At 33.7% G+C, this 16,332-nt stretch overlaps 1 protein-coding gene across 7 annotated transcripts; it reads left to right on the top strand.

Annotated features, from left to right (window-relative positions):
- The first annotated feature begins 1,335 nt into the window (after positions 1 to 1,335).
- LOC114177801 (lysine-specific demethylase JMJ706-like) lies at positions 1,336 to 13,962 on the top strand. Of its 7 annotated transcripts, XM_028063338.1 has the most exons (12): positions 2,657 to 2,957; positions 3,080 to 3,102; positions 3,205 to 3,553; positions 6,475 to 6,631; positions 6,718 to 6,937; positions 10,153 to 10,206; positions 10,285 to 10,364; positions 10,812 to 11,089; positions 11,215 to 11,610; positions 12,122 to 12,504; positions 12,591 to 12,869; positions 13,262 to 13,962. In XM_028063338.1, the coding sequence occupies exons 2-12, from the start codon at positions 3,094 to 3,096 to the stop codon at positions 13,568 to 13,570; spliced, it is 2,514 nt and encodes an 837-aa protein (XP_027919139.1). In that variant the 5' UTR covers positions 2,657 to 2,957; positions 3,080 to 3,093; the 3' UTR covers positions 13,571 to 13,962. The 7 variants fall into 7 exon arrangements, with proteins under 7 accessions (XP_027919140.1, XP_027919141.1, XP_027919139.1 ...); XM_028063339.1 differs by lacking the exons at positions 2,657 to 2,957; positions 3,080 to 3,102 and adding an exon at positions 1,336 to 1,769; XM_028063340.1 differs by lacking the exons at positions 2,657 to 2,957; positions 3,080 to 3,102 and adding an exon at positions 1,336 to 2,615.
- The last annotated feature ends 2,370 nt before the right edge of the window (positions 13,963 to 16,332 follow it).

The following is a 16,332-nucleotide window of genomic DNA, read 5'->3' as shown; positions in this document are numbered from 1 at the left end:
CTTATGTTGAAAATTATTTTTACTCTAGTTTACCCTATCTGTTTGGTGTGCATTCTCTGTTTTGCTTTTTCTTTTTGCAATGATCATCAAATATTTGGTGTGAGTAGACGTGAAAGCTCCTGGTGGTCGTTCAGGTGATGGAGATGCAGCTGTCTAGATTAGATCTTGTTTTATACTTGTTTGGAGCATAGTTTGTGTACTATTATTTGTAATTTCTTTGTTCTATGAATAATCTTTTAGATAATTGTTCCCTTTTATCCCTTTTAAACTTTGTTTATGATTATTGTTTGTACCTTAGTCTTCATTTTCGTATAACATGGATGAGTGTAATGGTTGAACCCTCTTATGTTTCTTGTTACGTGTTATATTTATATTATAATTATGTGATTCTTTGTTTATTAGAATAGTTTTATATGTGATCTTTGTTTATTAGAATAATTCTATTATAAATTAAAATGTCACGTATGAAATAGACAAATTTATATTTATTTCTGACCCATCATTATCATTCTTAATTTAAACGAGACAAAATCTTAAATAATAATAAATGTAAATTGTTTAACAATTAAGATAGTATGAGAAAAGTTAATATATATTTTTTTTGAATGACAGAGAAGTGTAGATTTGAGATAGATAGGAATGAGATTGGAGACTTGCTAGACATTAATGTGATTAATCATTGTACAAAAACAAATATGACATGGAAATTGGTCAAGGTGTGCATGGATAAGGCTATCTACTATAGATAAATATCAGCGTGATAAGATGTCTACGTAAGATTTTGTATTCCATTATTGAAAGAAAGAATGCTAATATATAACAAATCTACAACTTAAATCACCAATATTTATAAATTTTAATAATCAATACTAACTCACTAATTCAATGTATGAATTATAAACACAATATTTATTATTATAAGAGTCAAGTACTAAAAAGTAACAAACTTCAAAGAATCTGATACTTACACTTTTAAGACACGGGTCCTTGAATGGTTCCATGCTAGCCTCGTGTAACAACCAGATCGCATTTTTCATCTTCAAACTCACCTGATGATTTACCAAAATACCCTTTAGGCTGCCATTACTATTAACCCGCGCGCCAATAAATGTCACGAACTATAACGGTAGTGCCGTCAAGACGCGAAACGGCAACGCGTTTCATCGTATTTCTTAGAAACGCGTTTTGGACGGCAAATTGTTTGTTTGAACCGTACCAACCTTGCAACTACCGCTATGTGCTCACATTTCTCGTCTGAGTTTATTTAAATTAAGGAAAACAGTGATTAGTCAATATTATAATAAAATAAAACTATAAATTAATTGTCGCTCTCTTTTACTTTTTCGGTTTTCTGAGCATTCGCTTTTTCCATTTCTTTCTCTTACCCACTCTTTTCTCTCATTCGCCTGAAAACCTCTTCACCGGCCGGAAATTTTATTCTATTTCCGGCGATTTGTCGCCGCTAGGAGGAGAATTACTGTTGCCTCCTTATTGAACTGGTTACATTTTCTCACAATTTGCCGAGTTTGGTCGTAGAAGGCTTTGGATCTCTCGGAAACCTGGTTTCCACCTTGAACTCGTCGTTTTGGGAGAATGTGGCGAGGCTGAATGTCTTTCACGAGTCGGTCTTAGTCTCCAGGACGGTGATCTAGGGTTTGACTCGGCGATTTGGATTCGTGATTGTTTCATTGCTTTTTTTTTTTTTGTGAAGTTTTTCTTCCGAGTAAACGAAGACGGAGCGTTATAGGGAGCGACTTCGTAATGAAATGGTAGGTCGATCGTACTTTCTGGAAATTTCTGTGTAATTTTGGTGTTTTGATCAATTACATTTATTCAAACTCTGTGATGTGTGCGTGTTGTTCTGGCTTGCCGTTCAGATCCCGAGCATTGTTCCATCTCCGGCGGTTCGGACTCGATTGGTCGTGCTTTGTTTATGTTACCGTGAATATGATTTTTCCAGTATCACTTCGTAATTTGATTTTTCCTGTGTTTCTTTACATTTGTACAATTATTGCCATTTAATTTCTCTATTTGGTTAGAGATTCGGAACTCGTCTCTGAAATTTTTAAGGAAAGTAAAAATAAGAGAAAGGGACTCGTGTTATTTTTCCCCGTCTTTTAATAATAGGAATTTAGACGATTATGTTCTCTCAAGGATTAATAATGTTTTTGTCTAGAAGTTATTTTCTTCTTGGAATATCTTGTGATGGTTCATTGCATTCCGTGAAGAAGTTCGATACCACCTTTTGTTTATTTGGCTTATTTTAAGGTGGGGGGAATGATGTTGAGAAGAGGACACTGTTCAAATTTCAGCGCGTGCATCCATTGATTATTCATATATGTTTATTCAAAAAATAATTTTCCGTTAACCATAATTTGGGTTTCGGTTCGCGAAATTCCGATATAATTCAAATGCTTCTGTTTGACAAAATCTCCAAGTCGGCGTTGCGGTCATTCAGTCGGTGAGTCAATTTTTGTTGTCTTAGCGGTTCGTACATAAAGTTGTGACTTCCGTTTGGCCCAGGGTGGAGTCCTGACGTAACTCTTTCATACTATTTATGACTTTCATTGCCCCACAACAAACACCGTAGGCATCTAGTTGTTGACTCCTCAATGGTAATATGCCAGAGTGATATAGCACTCCCCGGGTCCATAGGTTTTTTTTTTTTTTTTTTCCTTTTCTTTTAAATTACATTTTTTTTGTGGGGTCGGGTTGTTTTAACTTGTTGGATTTGGACACTTTTGAAGTGGAGAGGTATCAAAGTAAGAAATTCAGTATGTATTGTTTTGAATTAAAGTACCCCAGTTGTAATCACTTTAAATAAGGGTGGATGTACGTGTTTTCTCATCTTATAAATCTGTTCACTTCATGGGGTTTAAAATCCTAACTTGTTTATGTTTTGAAGAACGTTCCTTTCTCTCTATTTGTCCAAGTAGACAGTTGATGCATCAGAAGTGGTTTATGCATTGATACCTCTTTTTTGTTTATTGTTAATGAATTAAAGTGCAATGCTTTGTTTAGCTTATTTCACCTTAGTTCAGACTTCCAATGATGCTTTTATTGTTATATCTTTTGTCAGTTTATTGTGAGTAGATGAAACTCGTGAGTTTCACTTTGTTCCTATACTTGTGGTTTTTGTGCATACCGTATCTCCTATTTACTTACTGGCTGATCTTGGCTGTTAAATGATGAAAACACTAATAGGTGCGAGGAAGAGTACGTTCATCTATGGAAGCTAGAAATGGGTTAGAATATTTGAAATATAAAAGGCTTCAGCGAGCAAAATCTACTACTGCCAATGCCACAGCAACAAACATTGCTAACATGATGAACAGAAGTGGAGGAGATGCTCTTAGTACTTCTGGATCATATAGTATGAGGTTGCCCGGTGATGCAGGTAGCTTTTCCCGGCGGAAGGTGGATAAGTATGACACAAGTGATCTGGCTTGGACTGAGAAAATTCCAGAGTGTCCTGTGTATTATCCAACAAAGGAGGAATTTGATGATCCCTTGCTTTATTTGCAAAGAATTGCTCCCGAAGCTTCTAAATATGGTATCAGTATGCCCTATTGAATCTATGATTTACTTTGCATTCAATTTAAGATTTGGAGTTGATATGGTTAACTAGGGTTTCTTAGATGTATAAGACCGGCATTGCACTGCCTGTATCACTTCTTAAGTTGATGAGAAGCTTTACCGTGAAGATGAGGGATTGTACACTGATCTCTGTAAAAGCGAAAAACATAAGTGACGAGGGTAGTGTATATTTCAAACTAGCCATTTATACAGCAAAGTTATGGCCTTAGATGTCTTCATTCTTGAAGTTGATATTCTATCATCTATTTTAGTGTAACTATATTTTACACCGAAAGAATAATAAATTGTGATCAGTTGGTAATTCATAATTAATTAAACATTTTAACCTGCTGAAATTTAGAGTTATTTTTATTAGTCAGTAATCATAAAACCCTTTCTGTTTAAAAATAAGGTAGAAACCGTATTTACCTTCACGAACGTGCACATCAAGACCCTAGTTTATCTATCTTATAATTTTGTTTTCTCTTTTACCTGATGTTAATGTTTAGCCCATTCTCCAATGTTGCTTGCTGCATCCTTCATTTTTATTGGCGCATAAACAAGAAGATTTTAGTAATTAGGAAAAAGAAAGTTGAAGTGACATCCTAGAAATGGAAGTTCTTTCCTTGCATGCTATGTATTTAACACTCATTGAGATGAGAGATAATAGAAAATATTAAGCTTTTTTTCTTGTTTCTTGTAGAAGTCCTTAAGAACCCTATCTCAGCACCATAGTTTGTTCTTAAGAGTAAAAGATTGTGATCTTGTGACAAAATACCATCACGAAAGGACTACGTGAAAAAGGTGTAGAACAAATGGTGGTTGAATATTTGGACTGTATTCGCAAATTTTCATCTTTGTCTCTTTAATAATGTATTAAGGTTATTCTTACAGACCTTGGCGTACTGGGTTGAACGTTCCCCCTCTTAGTTTTTTGTTTCCTTTTTATTTTTGGTATGGGTTTTGAGAATTTCTTTTCCTCTCACATGTTCTTCTCTTATTTTGTAATTAATTCTTTTTTTATATAAATAGTATATTAGTTGTATCATTCAATCGTACATTTGACTAGTGTGTTTTTATGGAAGTTTCAAATTTGACATGGTTTCTCATATATGGCAAGTTGAGCGAACTCACGGATGAAATCTACTTATGAGAAGTACAAGTGACATTTGCTAAATTTACATCAATTATGCCAAGGTTTTAATTTTTTATATTCTAATTATTATTCTCCTTTTCAAAAGAGTAACATCATTTTCCAAATTTGTTTCCCTTTTCATTAAAATCATGAAACCGTAAAACCTTCTGTCTAATCCCATTGAATCAAATGCAATTTAATTTCATTGAGAATCTAGATTCTAAGTTGGATTCTATGGAAGAATTAATGCCATTGTCTTGTCTAACGACTGCTTTCTTTTCATTCTTGTCTTTGGCGCGTACTTCATTTTTCATATCCCTGTTTGTATCATTTTGGTTTGCCTTTACTGAGCTTTTCATTTTGCTAAAGTTTCCCTTTGGTGGTGGAGGGATTCTTTCCCTTGTTTTTTGTGACAAATAACCTAAAGTTCTTGATTGAGTATGGAGTACTTTAGATTTTGTGATTCCCTCAATGGTGTTGAATGAGTCTCTATTTCCTTCATCATAGTTTGGAAGCTATGCTATTCTTTTTTCATTTTCTTATCCTGTTGTTCACTTCGGTTGGAACACGTTATCTGAGTCCGTCTTTTGTTTATAATTTCATGTAACTTTCCAATGAGGGCAACATGAGAGATAATGGAGATGACTTTCGTTTCTTCTGTGCCTTGAGCTTTCAGCTACTCTTAAGCACTTCATTAGTTTGCTAGAACACTTCTCATTTGAGTGAGCATACTAATTTTGCATGCTAAAGCTTCTGCTGCTAACGCCTTTAAAATTATTAAAATGTGAGCGCCCATGTTTTTATTTGTTTTGTATGCTTACCGTTCATGAACATTTCATTTTGTGTTTCATGCTAATTTTTCCCTTGTTCACCCTAATACCTCATAAGTTAGTTTAATAGAATCTCATTTTCTTTGCATTAGTGTAAATATGGAAAGACAAATAGTCAAATAGCCTACGGCATCTGTCATGATTTTTTACTTTTATTTATAACTCATTTCTTTTTCTTTTCTTCATTTCATTCACTTATCTTACGGTTGATAATATAAGGTAAAGAGTGATTACATTTAAAGAATGTAATGTAGAGGTTCAGTCCAAAGAGGATATTTGAGGTGGTTGGGTTTCATTCGATCCTGAAAACTAGCCTTTGCTTTTTCAAGCTAGAAGGTTGTGTTTGAATGTTCCAGTGTTGTTCAAATATATTCTTTTTTGCCTTAAAAATTGGAGTGTTTGAAGCCTGGTATTTAAACAGTGACCTGGTTTTCCTTGGAACCATGTTTGACGACGGAATTCAAATATCATATTTTAAGTGGTAGCCTTTTCTGGGCTTTTTGGAAACCAAATATTTGAACATTATGAGGTGGAATAAAGGCTCTTTCAAAATTCAAAAGCTCTCTAGAGCCCAAATAATTGAATTCTTCATTGTATCCTTGAGTACCAAAGTTGTTTACTTGAATACATGCTTTCAAAATATGTTAATTTTAGCTCAAAATGCACTGATAAGACTTTATTTCTTTCGGGATTCAATTAGTTCATACAGTTGCCATTTTTTGTTTAGAAAGGTTACAAGTTCTTAATTCTATAACTCTTTATTAAGTGGTTGGTCTTGATCTATAACCCTTACTTCAAGTTTATCCTTTCATCATTGTTTAGATGTTGTTAAATCTTTTAGATGAACCACACATCTTTAGAAATCAGACATTTGATTTATGAGGAACCTATTCAGTGATTGAATTAAAGCTTAACTCCATTTGATTTCGTCAGGCATATGCAAGATTATTTCACCTTTGAGTGCTTCTGTTCCTGCGGGGGTTGTTTTAATGAGGGAGCAAGCAGGGTTCAAGTTTACAACTAGAGTGCAGCCCCTTCGTCTTGCCGAATGGGATACCGAAGACAAAGTGGTGTTTTTCATGAGTGGGATGTCAGTTTTCTTTCTGTATATGTCGTTGTTCTACTTTTCATTATCTTTGTCACTTTTGGATTTTGATATGGTTGTAAATAATTCAGAGATTATACATTTCGTGATTTTGAAAAGATGGCGAACAAGTCTTTTGCACAAAGATATTGCAGTGCTGGATGTCTTCCTGCCACATACTTGGAGAAAGAATTTTGGAGTGAAATTGGTTGTGGGAAGATGGAAACTGTTGAATATGCATGTGACGTTGATGGTAGTGCCTTTTCATCTTTGCCCACTGATCAACTTGGGAACAGCAAATGGAATTTGAAGGTTTTAATTCAACTAGTCTCCTTGTTTTTCTTTAAATGTTATGTTCCTTTCCTTGTTTACTTCTCATTTATTTTTTTACAGAATAGTAATTAGAACTAATAAAAAATGCTTTTCGCTCTTGCTTTAATTCGACTGCCTTGTGATAGCTTTTAATTGCTCTTTCCTCACTGAATCACAATCAAGCAAAAATTTCCAATAATAAATGTAGTGTTTTTAGAAAAAAAAAATGTTTCTGATTTTCTTGTACATTTGACTGTAATCTATTTTTGTAAAATTCTGTTCTTAGAAAGTCATTCTGTATTATTTATCAGTTTTCCCTTAGTTGCCTATCCTGGAAACAATGTACAATAGGTAATGCGAACCAGAGGAGTGCGTGTGGGACTGATAGGTTTAGAAAAAGAAGAATTAAGAATTGAAATAAGGAATTTTTATTAAGAATTCATTCATGGTCCTCCTTGTCAATTTGGCAGCAGCATAAGGTTGGGAAAACAATAAAGGAACTAACTTTACAGGGATTCCGAGTGCTCTGCATCCTCCAGCAACTAGGTTCTTTTAATCAGGGTTATGATTCCCTGCATCCCGCTTTTTTTTTCCCCTTTTATACACCTTATAAATTTTGGGCATTGGCTTCTTAGTAATACCCCTATGTAACAGTCCCCTCCTCGTCCTCAAGGTGAAATTCAGGAAATACTTATTGTATTCTGGATGTTGATTCCCAACTGTTCTCAGACTCTAGAATCTTCTTCCACTTTATCAAAATTTCCAATGCTTCTCGGGAATCTTCCCTGATGATCAATGCCAATTCTGTCTGACCATCCAATTTTTGTTCCTCAATCAGCATGTCTGGAAGAGTTTGGGGTTGTACCTGTGACTTCACTGATTGCTTTAATAGATAAACACCAGAAAACTTTGTGAATTCAGCTGGATCTGGACAGCTGCAATCAGTAAGTCAGTTCTTTCGCCTATACTTTCTATTACCTGATAACAGGCATTGAAGCATGGACTTGGCTTCACATTTGGTCTCCTTGCCAAGAACTTCATTTTATAAGGCTGTAGCTTAAGATAAACCCGGTTTTTAACTATAGAGGCAGGGAAACCATGTAGTCAAACTTTCTGAGAAAAACAGCAGCCACTTTGCTAGCTGTAAATGGATGGCTCAATGTTATGAAATGTGAGAACCAGGACAAGGGTTGTTGTATGATGACAAAAGAAATACTTAAATTATAGGGGTATAGAAGTGCAAATTGGGTTGGCAGTCCATTGAGAGTAGACTAGATATTGTGTTGTCATTGGAGAGAATATTATCTCCTGGGAGGGCAAGAAACAAATTGTTGTTGCCTTATTCAGTGCAGAAATTGAATATAAATCTATGGCTTTAGCTACTTTTGAACTTGTGTGGATTAAACAACTTTCCAGAGTTGAAATCCTGTGAAGTTGAGCAGATGAAAGTTGTATTCTGATGATTAGACAGCCCCAATCTTGTGTTTCGTGAAAGTACCAAACATGTAGAGGTTGATTGTCATTTTATCATGGCGAGCAACATGCAAACATTCTCTTGAAGTCCTCCAAAGGACCTGAAATTAAGTTTATATATTCCAAGCTTAGTGCTTACAATTTACATGCTCCACCTTGAGGTGGAGTGTTAAAATGATCATTTCTATTGTATCTTTCAACATTTATAAAGCTATTTTTTTGGTGTACGTAACTAGCCTAAGGATTGACTGTTATAAGATATAACTTTCCCTTATAATGTAATCTTCCCTTTTTCACACACGCACACACACACACATACACACACACATATATACATCAGCTTTGAAATAACTCACTTATTCTTTAATCATCTAGTATTAGCTTGGTAGCCCTATTAGCTTTTAATCAAGTAATGAATTTCAAAATCACACCCTATTAGCTTGGTAGCCCGCTTCTTTTCCTTTTCCCCTATTAATCTCATGTGAGAAATTTAAGGCTCTTTTGATCAATAAGAATGATAAAGTGATGCCCAAAAGATAATGTCTCCACCTTTGAATAGCAAGTACAATAGCCAACATATCTTTCAACTTGCTCGATGTATTCCTTAACCAAACATGTTTGTTTCAGGCTCAACAAGTCTTCAAAAGGATTCTGTATCATAGTGGGTTGAAATCTTTGAATCATCACTGTCTTGAATCCTTCCCAAGAAGGATTTGAGTTACTAAACTCTCACCAACGGAGCCAACTTAGTGCCTTCCCTCCATAGCAAACAATACGGCCTGCATCCTTTCTTCCTGGTTGACACACTCAATTTTAAAATACCTCTTCAGGAGGTTCAGCCACCCAAAAGCATCTTCTGCGTGAACATCGGAATCTTGTGTTTCTTCTACTTGTCTAGTCCTCCACTATCGGATGGGTGTTTTGACCCAACCCCTCTCTGCTTCAGGATAGTCCTCCCTGCAGCCTTTATCATGTGTACACTTCCCCTGGTTTATCTTTTATCATCTACTTTATAGCTTCAAGAATTCCATCCATCTTCTCGAACCTTCCATCTTGCAATTCTTTGAGTTTCTTGCTCTTCCCTGGTAGCCATGATAACTTTTTGTAGGGAATTCTGCTGTGCTTCTGTTCTTGTCTGCATTGTTGTATTGTAATTGTGCTTCCTGAATTGGGAGCTGTGATACCAGTTGATTGCTAGACGAGAAAAAGACGAATTAAGAATAAACATAAGGTATTTTTATTAAGAATTGATTGGTGATCCTCCTGGCCAATTTGGCAAGCTTTATAAGGGATTTCGAGAGCCCTACACCCTTTCATCAGTAGGTTCCAAGAACACTCTAAAAAAACATATGTTCCCCCTATCTAATCTAATCCCCAATTATAATGTTTTAACTATCTATATCAGGGTTATGATTGCTGAATCTCTCCTTTTTCTTTCGTAAACCTTATGAATTTTGGGCTTGGACCTCTTTTCAGCAGCCTTTATAAAGAAAGTTCTATCCACTCCTTTTGAGCACTCATCTTGGGTTGCTTGGCTGATGAACATCCAAGCAATGCCCCCTGTTTACTATTGTAACAGTTTTTCAATTTGTCCATGTTGATGAAGTTTTTTGGCACTTTTAGTGAGATTTTTTGTTGGAATATGGTATGATTGTTTTCGTTGTTTTCTTTGTTGTAAATGTGATCTAGTATTGTATTGTGTTGTTTAACTTTGTGAAGTACATTTTTTCCTATGATCTCAGAAATTTTCGTGGTTGCCCAAGTCTATTTTGCGGCTCTTGGAAACATCAATTCCGGTATAACAGTTATTTTTCTTTGAATGACCAAACCCATGTCTATATTTGTCAATAACGTATTTTGGGCTTTTATTCCAGGGAGTAACAGAACCCATGCTATACATTGGAATGCTGTTTAGCATGTTTGCTTGGCACGTGGAAGATCATTATTTATACAGGTAAATGTTGCTTATTTTCTACATAACATCATCATAGGCTTAATAATGCTAAGAGTCTTGCTAACCAATATCTTGAAGGGCGTCAGATAAGAGAGTAATAGGTAGAAATTTAAAAAAAAATAAAATAAAATTGGGCAACGTGAAAGTAGAAATATTTGAAGGATAAATCTGAAAATGATTTATTAATCTGATGATACAAAATGGATGAAGTCACTCGTATATATAGCCTTTATTACTTTTAATTCAGAAATTTCAAGAGGCAAAATCCTTTACAATTCTCAAGAGTTAAGAATCTAAAAATTCTATTAATTGCAAACAAGCATTTAGAAATCATGGTAATGGTGCATCTGTAACATTTTTAATGAAAGTTTTCTAGGTTTGAAAACTTTGGGCACTGGTTTTCATTTGCCGCATGTTTATTTAATCATATTTATATTGTTATGACAGCGTTAATTATCATCACTGTGGAGCATCAAAAACTTGGTATGGCATTCCAGGTCACGCAGCATTGGAATTTGAAAGGGTGGTGAGACAACACGTGTATACTAATGATATTCTGTCAACTGGTGGGGAAGATGGAGCCTTTGATGTTCTCCTGGGAAAAACAACTATGTTCCCACCAAATATTTTGTTGGAGCATGAAGTCCCTGTCTACAAGGCTGTTCAAAATCCAGGGGATTACGTAATAACTTTCCCCAGAGCATATCATGCTGGCTTTAGTCATGGTAAGATTTACTTCTTTATATTCAGTACATTTTAGTTCCAAAGGATATGTTAAACTTGGAATACCCACAGTCCAACCCACTTATTGTATCAAACACATAATTTATATATTTCCATTAAATTTTAGGCTTCAACTGCGGAGAAGCAGTGAATTTTGCAATTGGTGATTGGTTTCCTTTAGGGGCTATTGCAAGTCAAAGATATGCACTTCTTCACAAAGATCCCTTGCTTCCCCATGAAGAACTTTTATGCAAAGAAGCAATGCTTCTGTATGCAACATTAACACTTGAAGATTCAGACATTTCCCCTGAAGATTTGTTATCTCGTAATTGTGTTAAGATTTCTTTTGTTAATTTGATGCGCTTTCAACATTGTGCTCGTTGGCTGTTAATGAAATCAAGGGCATGTACAAGTGTTTCTTCACATTCCCAAGGTACAATTCTCTGTAGCCTCTGCAAACGGGACTGCTATGTAGCTTATGTTGACTGTGAATGTCACCTGCATCCAGTATGCCTTCGCCATGGTAAGCTTTTGTCAATGCTTTTTACTAATAGATCATTTTGAGTTTGCTCAAGTTAGGTAATGAAGTGCTTGTTTGATTTATCATTTGCTGTTCCCAATATAGGTCTAGAAACGAGTGCATTACAGAGAAAGTTGGGCTGCAACATAATAACCTGTTGTTAGAAAATAGTAGAATTTTAGCTAATTTAGACACGTGTGGAGAAGACTTAGTTAGGAGAGAGTAGATCAGATGTAGGGCAGCCGCATTGCTATATAATTTTAAAAACCACAATTTATGATAAAAATCTATTGTGTTTTAATTTATTTAGCCGATCCTATGTAGTTGGAAAGGCTCGGTTGTATATATTTTTGGTTAAATAAATAGTCAATTCCTCATTCCATATATTGTGCATAATAAGATAAGCATTATATTTTTTTTCTCTTCCTCGGGTTTATTATGTAATGAATTAAAATATGCACGACTTGTTTAGTGATGAAATTTTCTTGTTTTGTCTTTAAATGTGATAATCTAGATGTAGAATCTCTTGACTTCACCTGTGGGACCAAGCGCACACTTTATCTTAGGGAAGATACTCCAGACATGGAAGCTGCGGCCAAGAGATTTGAGCAGGAAGATGGAATTTTGAGAGAGATACTTAAGGAAATGAAAAGTGAAAAAAACATCTATTCATGCCCTTTGTCAAACATGTTCCAGATGGCCGAGGCTAATGGATATACACCGTATTGTGAGATGAAATTTGATTCTACTGCTAATTTTTGTACCACCCCAAAGCTGTCAACAAACAACAATCAAGAGCATATGCGAAGTCAATTTGTTTCAAGACCTGAGGTATCTTCTGCTTCATCTACGCTATGTTCTCTTTCCAAACCTCCTGAGATCTCAGCTTCCAATATCGTAAGTCATTGTCTATGGATTTAAGATTATCATTTTCATACTCCTGTATCAGGAGTCATATTTTTTTCTCCGTATCCTTATTGCAGGATGAGGTGCATGCTAACATGAAATTAGGCAGTCCTGATTTTGAAGAGAATTGTGAAAGAATATCCAATAATGCTTCTGAGTCTTTTCAATCCTCTGTTCAGTTTGAATGCCTTAATAAATCTATGGGTAATGTGCATAGATTAGAGAAGAAGCTCATTGTGGATAACAAGAGTGACGATTCTGATTCAGGGATTTTCAGGGTTAAGCGCCCTTCTTCTCTTAAGGCAGAGAGGAGAAATATAAGAGGTGCTAAGTTTTCATCAAATTCTGGACAGCAGGTATTGTTACATATTTGAACTATATTTAAAAATTTGTTTTAGATATGTATTGTCAGTCTAAGTTTTTATAATGTCAACCAATAAAAAATCATCATTGGTATTTCTTAGGTGAATGATTCTGTTGTTTATTCTAATAATTGTGGACACTAAACTAGTCACCAATTGAGTACATCATTACCTTAATGTAAAATAATTGTGGCACAAGGATTTGTGATTTTGTTAAGCATAAATATGTTAAAAAGATTAATTGGTCTAATCCCAATATCTTGTGCAGATAAGATCTAGCCAAGAATTTAACCTTTCGGGTTTTCAGCATTCTCTATATCACCATCTAATTCTTTTTGCACGAATGCATTTGCCATGATGACATATAATAGTATGTATATGAGCAGGAACTCAAAGAATTGAAGAAAGACCTTGACGAAGGAAGGAGTGTGGCAGTGCCAGCAGTAGATATGAGCAAAAGAAAGGAAAGGAGTTACAAATATAGTGACAATGGTGAAATTTGGTCGAGGGAGAAATTTGCGAGGGGAAATAGCATTCCCGTATCCGTAAGATATAAGAAGAGAAGTAATGGGGAAGTTAGTAGACGACGACATCATTGCCAGACAGATAGGTTGCTGCATTCCATAGAGGTTGCTCCAAAGCGCCTTAAAACTCGAGACCCTTCATTTATGGGGTTAAACAGCAGATTGAATTGAGTTTTAAGTTGTTGGCTGACTTTACTAACTTCATTAAAGCTAAATGGGCTTTCTAACAACAGGCAAAATCCTGGAAGCAATGCCAAATACTTAACCAAATAGAGACAAGAATACATATTCTTTGTGCAGGCAAGGTGATCTTTGGGTTCTCAGGTCAGGTTTTTCACGATCTAGAGCATAGAATTGGGTTTCTGATTTAAATGTAAATGGTCATTTTTTTTTTTTGTTGAGATAAGTCGTTTAGGTCAATTTAGGGACTCTGGTCCCCCCATTGTTTTCTCAGTTCAGTGCATTAGCCTCTTGCCGTTGTCCACGTTCATTCATTCTTTTTATAGCCCCTTGTACCTAGAACTATTGGAATAAACTTCAGAGAAATTCTTCATTTCTTCTGATTCGTGTTCTTTTCAATTTTTATGCTTTCGCCCATTATTCATTGTAATATAATTTGCACCGTTGTCGACGATTAGGATACTTTTAATTTTTACATTCCGGTTTATGAAATTTTAAGAATCATTACAATTTCAATAATAGGGTCCTATGATTATACATATAAGAGATATGTAAGAATAAGAACTTGTTATTTTATTTTATTCGTATATCTTTCATATATATATATATATATAAACAAAATATTTATAATATTTGAATCTTGATTTTTTAATTTAAAATAATAACTAGTTTTTAAAATTGAAAACTATTTTTTAAAATGGAAATATTTCTTAAAAATTAATTTAAATAAAAGAAAATATTAAGTAAATATTTGCAATCGTAAGTCATATAATTAATCTTATATTTTCTGCAAAAGCAATTGAAAAAGTAAATTGCATTATAGAAAAGATGAGTAGTAAGGAAGACACGAAATACAAAGGTCAAGGTCTATGTTTGAATTATTATCAGCGCTTGAAGATTATTGTTTTGTTGGAGCAAACCAAACTACAGTCTATGCTAATTATTACTCAATAGGAGCATGCTCTTGAGTCTGATGATAGTGAATTTCAAATGGTTTGGACGAAGTTTAAGTTTACCACATCATTAGAAAGTGTTCTCAACCTTGTGTGAGTGAGTTGGAAGATACCTCTTTTCTATCATCGGATCAATTAAATCAAGCTAAGGGTGTTCTCTTTATCTTTTATCGCAGTTTACAAAATGGTTAATCGACAATCACATGTGAGCAAATCAAAAATAGTCGTCAAATGACTTTACCGTGATTTTTTTTCTAAAAATAAGCCACAAAATTATTGTTTTGAGAATTTTCCCTTTCCAAATATAGATTTATGCAGGATGCGAGCTTAATTGAGTGCTTATTAAACAAATATTTACATAAATTATTGATAATACTAGAATTTCTCATTATGTAAATTTATTTTCGTTCTGTATCATTTGTTACATGACCTTTGTCATACTTGAAAAGGAGAGGAAATGGAAAGAAGTTATAGTGATTTGGTGAAGTAATTTCTAATATATTTTCAATTGCAACTCCAACTATAACTACTAAGCTATTTCTTTTCTTCTTCTTTTTTTAAGTTAATACATTTGTTATTACAAGTATAAATGAATTAGGTCGAGGTTATGTTATTTGTGATCTATTTGAACTTGATTCTTTAAGAGGATGAGACTTGCGATGTGTATGGATTTATTAATTTACAAACTTTCTCTCACAAAAGGAATGCAATTTTATTATTTAAATTAATCAATTTTTAATCATAATGATTCAGAGACTTATTAATGTTTAAATTGCAAAATTAAATTTTTTACTATACCAATTTAAATTTAAATATTGTAACATCAAATTGCCTAAAAACTTAATTACTTATGAAATCACTCTAATTTATATTAGTGTAAAATTTTGCCATTCTTATTTATTATAATTATGAAGTGTTTGATATTAATTCTTCTCCTTTTGACATAATAAGAAAATCATACATAAATTAATTGAAAGTCAAGTAAAAATAAATTATATTTTCTTAAATTTACAAAGTCATAAGTAAATAACTAAAAAAACAAAAACTATCCATTTAAATCCCACACATATAATCAAGGGATAGATTTGTTTCACATTTGGCACTTTTTATTTTTATGTTTATGTTATGTCATTACAATTTCTTAATTTTTTGTTTATGATGGTGACTATAATACGAAAAAATTAACTTGCAACTTTTAACATATTAATTAACCAAATAAATTTGTAAATAATTTCAATTACTACTTTTAAATGGGGTGTAGTGAACCATACAACTTTACTATTTTAGGACAATATCTCTTAATTGAATTTGAAATTTGAAAGATTTCATATAATTGTTGTTATTAGAAATTAATTGTATTTGATAATTACAAATACTTTCATGAAGGACTAAGCTTTTCGGATTGGTTTTAGTGTAATTTCATTATGGATTATGAGGTTATATTAAAATAGTGTCTTTATTCTTTTGATTATTGTTTTGGTTTTCATTTATCTGTCTTTTATTTCTGAATCACATAAAAAGTAATGGTTTTTACATCATGGCTAATTAGTGTGATGTTATAATCTATATGCATGTTGATCATATGAGTCTAAGGGTTTTTAATTTTAATTGAGAATGTGGTTCGATTAAATTTAGAGACTTTTATGTGATTGAATGAGTTTTTGCCAATGATTAAGAATGAACTTTGATTAAAGGTAAAAACTTTAACAAGAATTCATCAAGAATGTACTTTGGCTAATTAGTTATTTCCTTGATATTGGAGGGAAAAGAATAAACATGATTAGGCATAGTAATATTTAA

Source organism: Vigna unguiculata, chromosome 3 (assembly GCF_004118075.2).
Source record: "Vigna unguiculata cultivar IT97K-499-35 chromosome 3, ASM411807v1, whole genome shotgun sequence".
Taxonomy (NCBI): Eukaryota; Viridiplantae; Streptophyta; class Magnoliopsida; order Fabales; family Fabaceae; genus Vigna; species Vigna unguiculata.
Note: the sequence above shows the minus strand (reverse complement) of the source record. Positions and strands in the feature narration are given on the sequence as shown.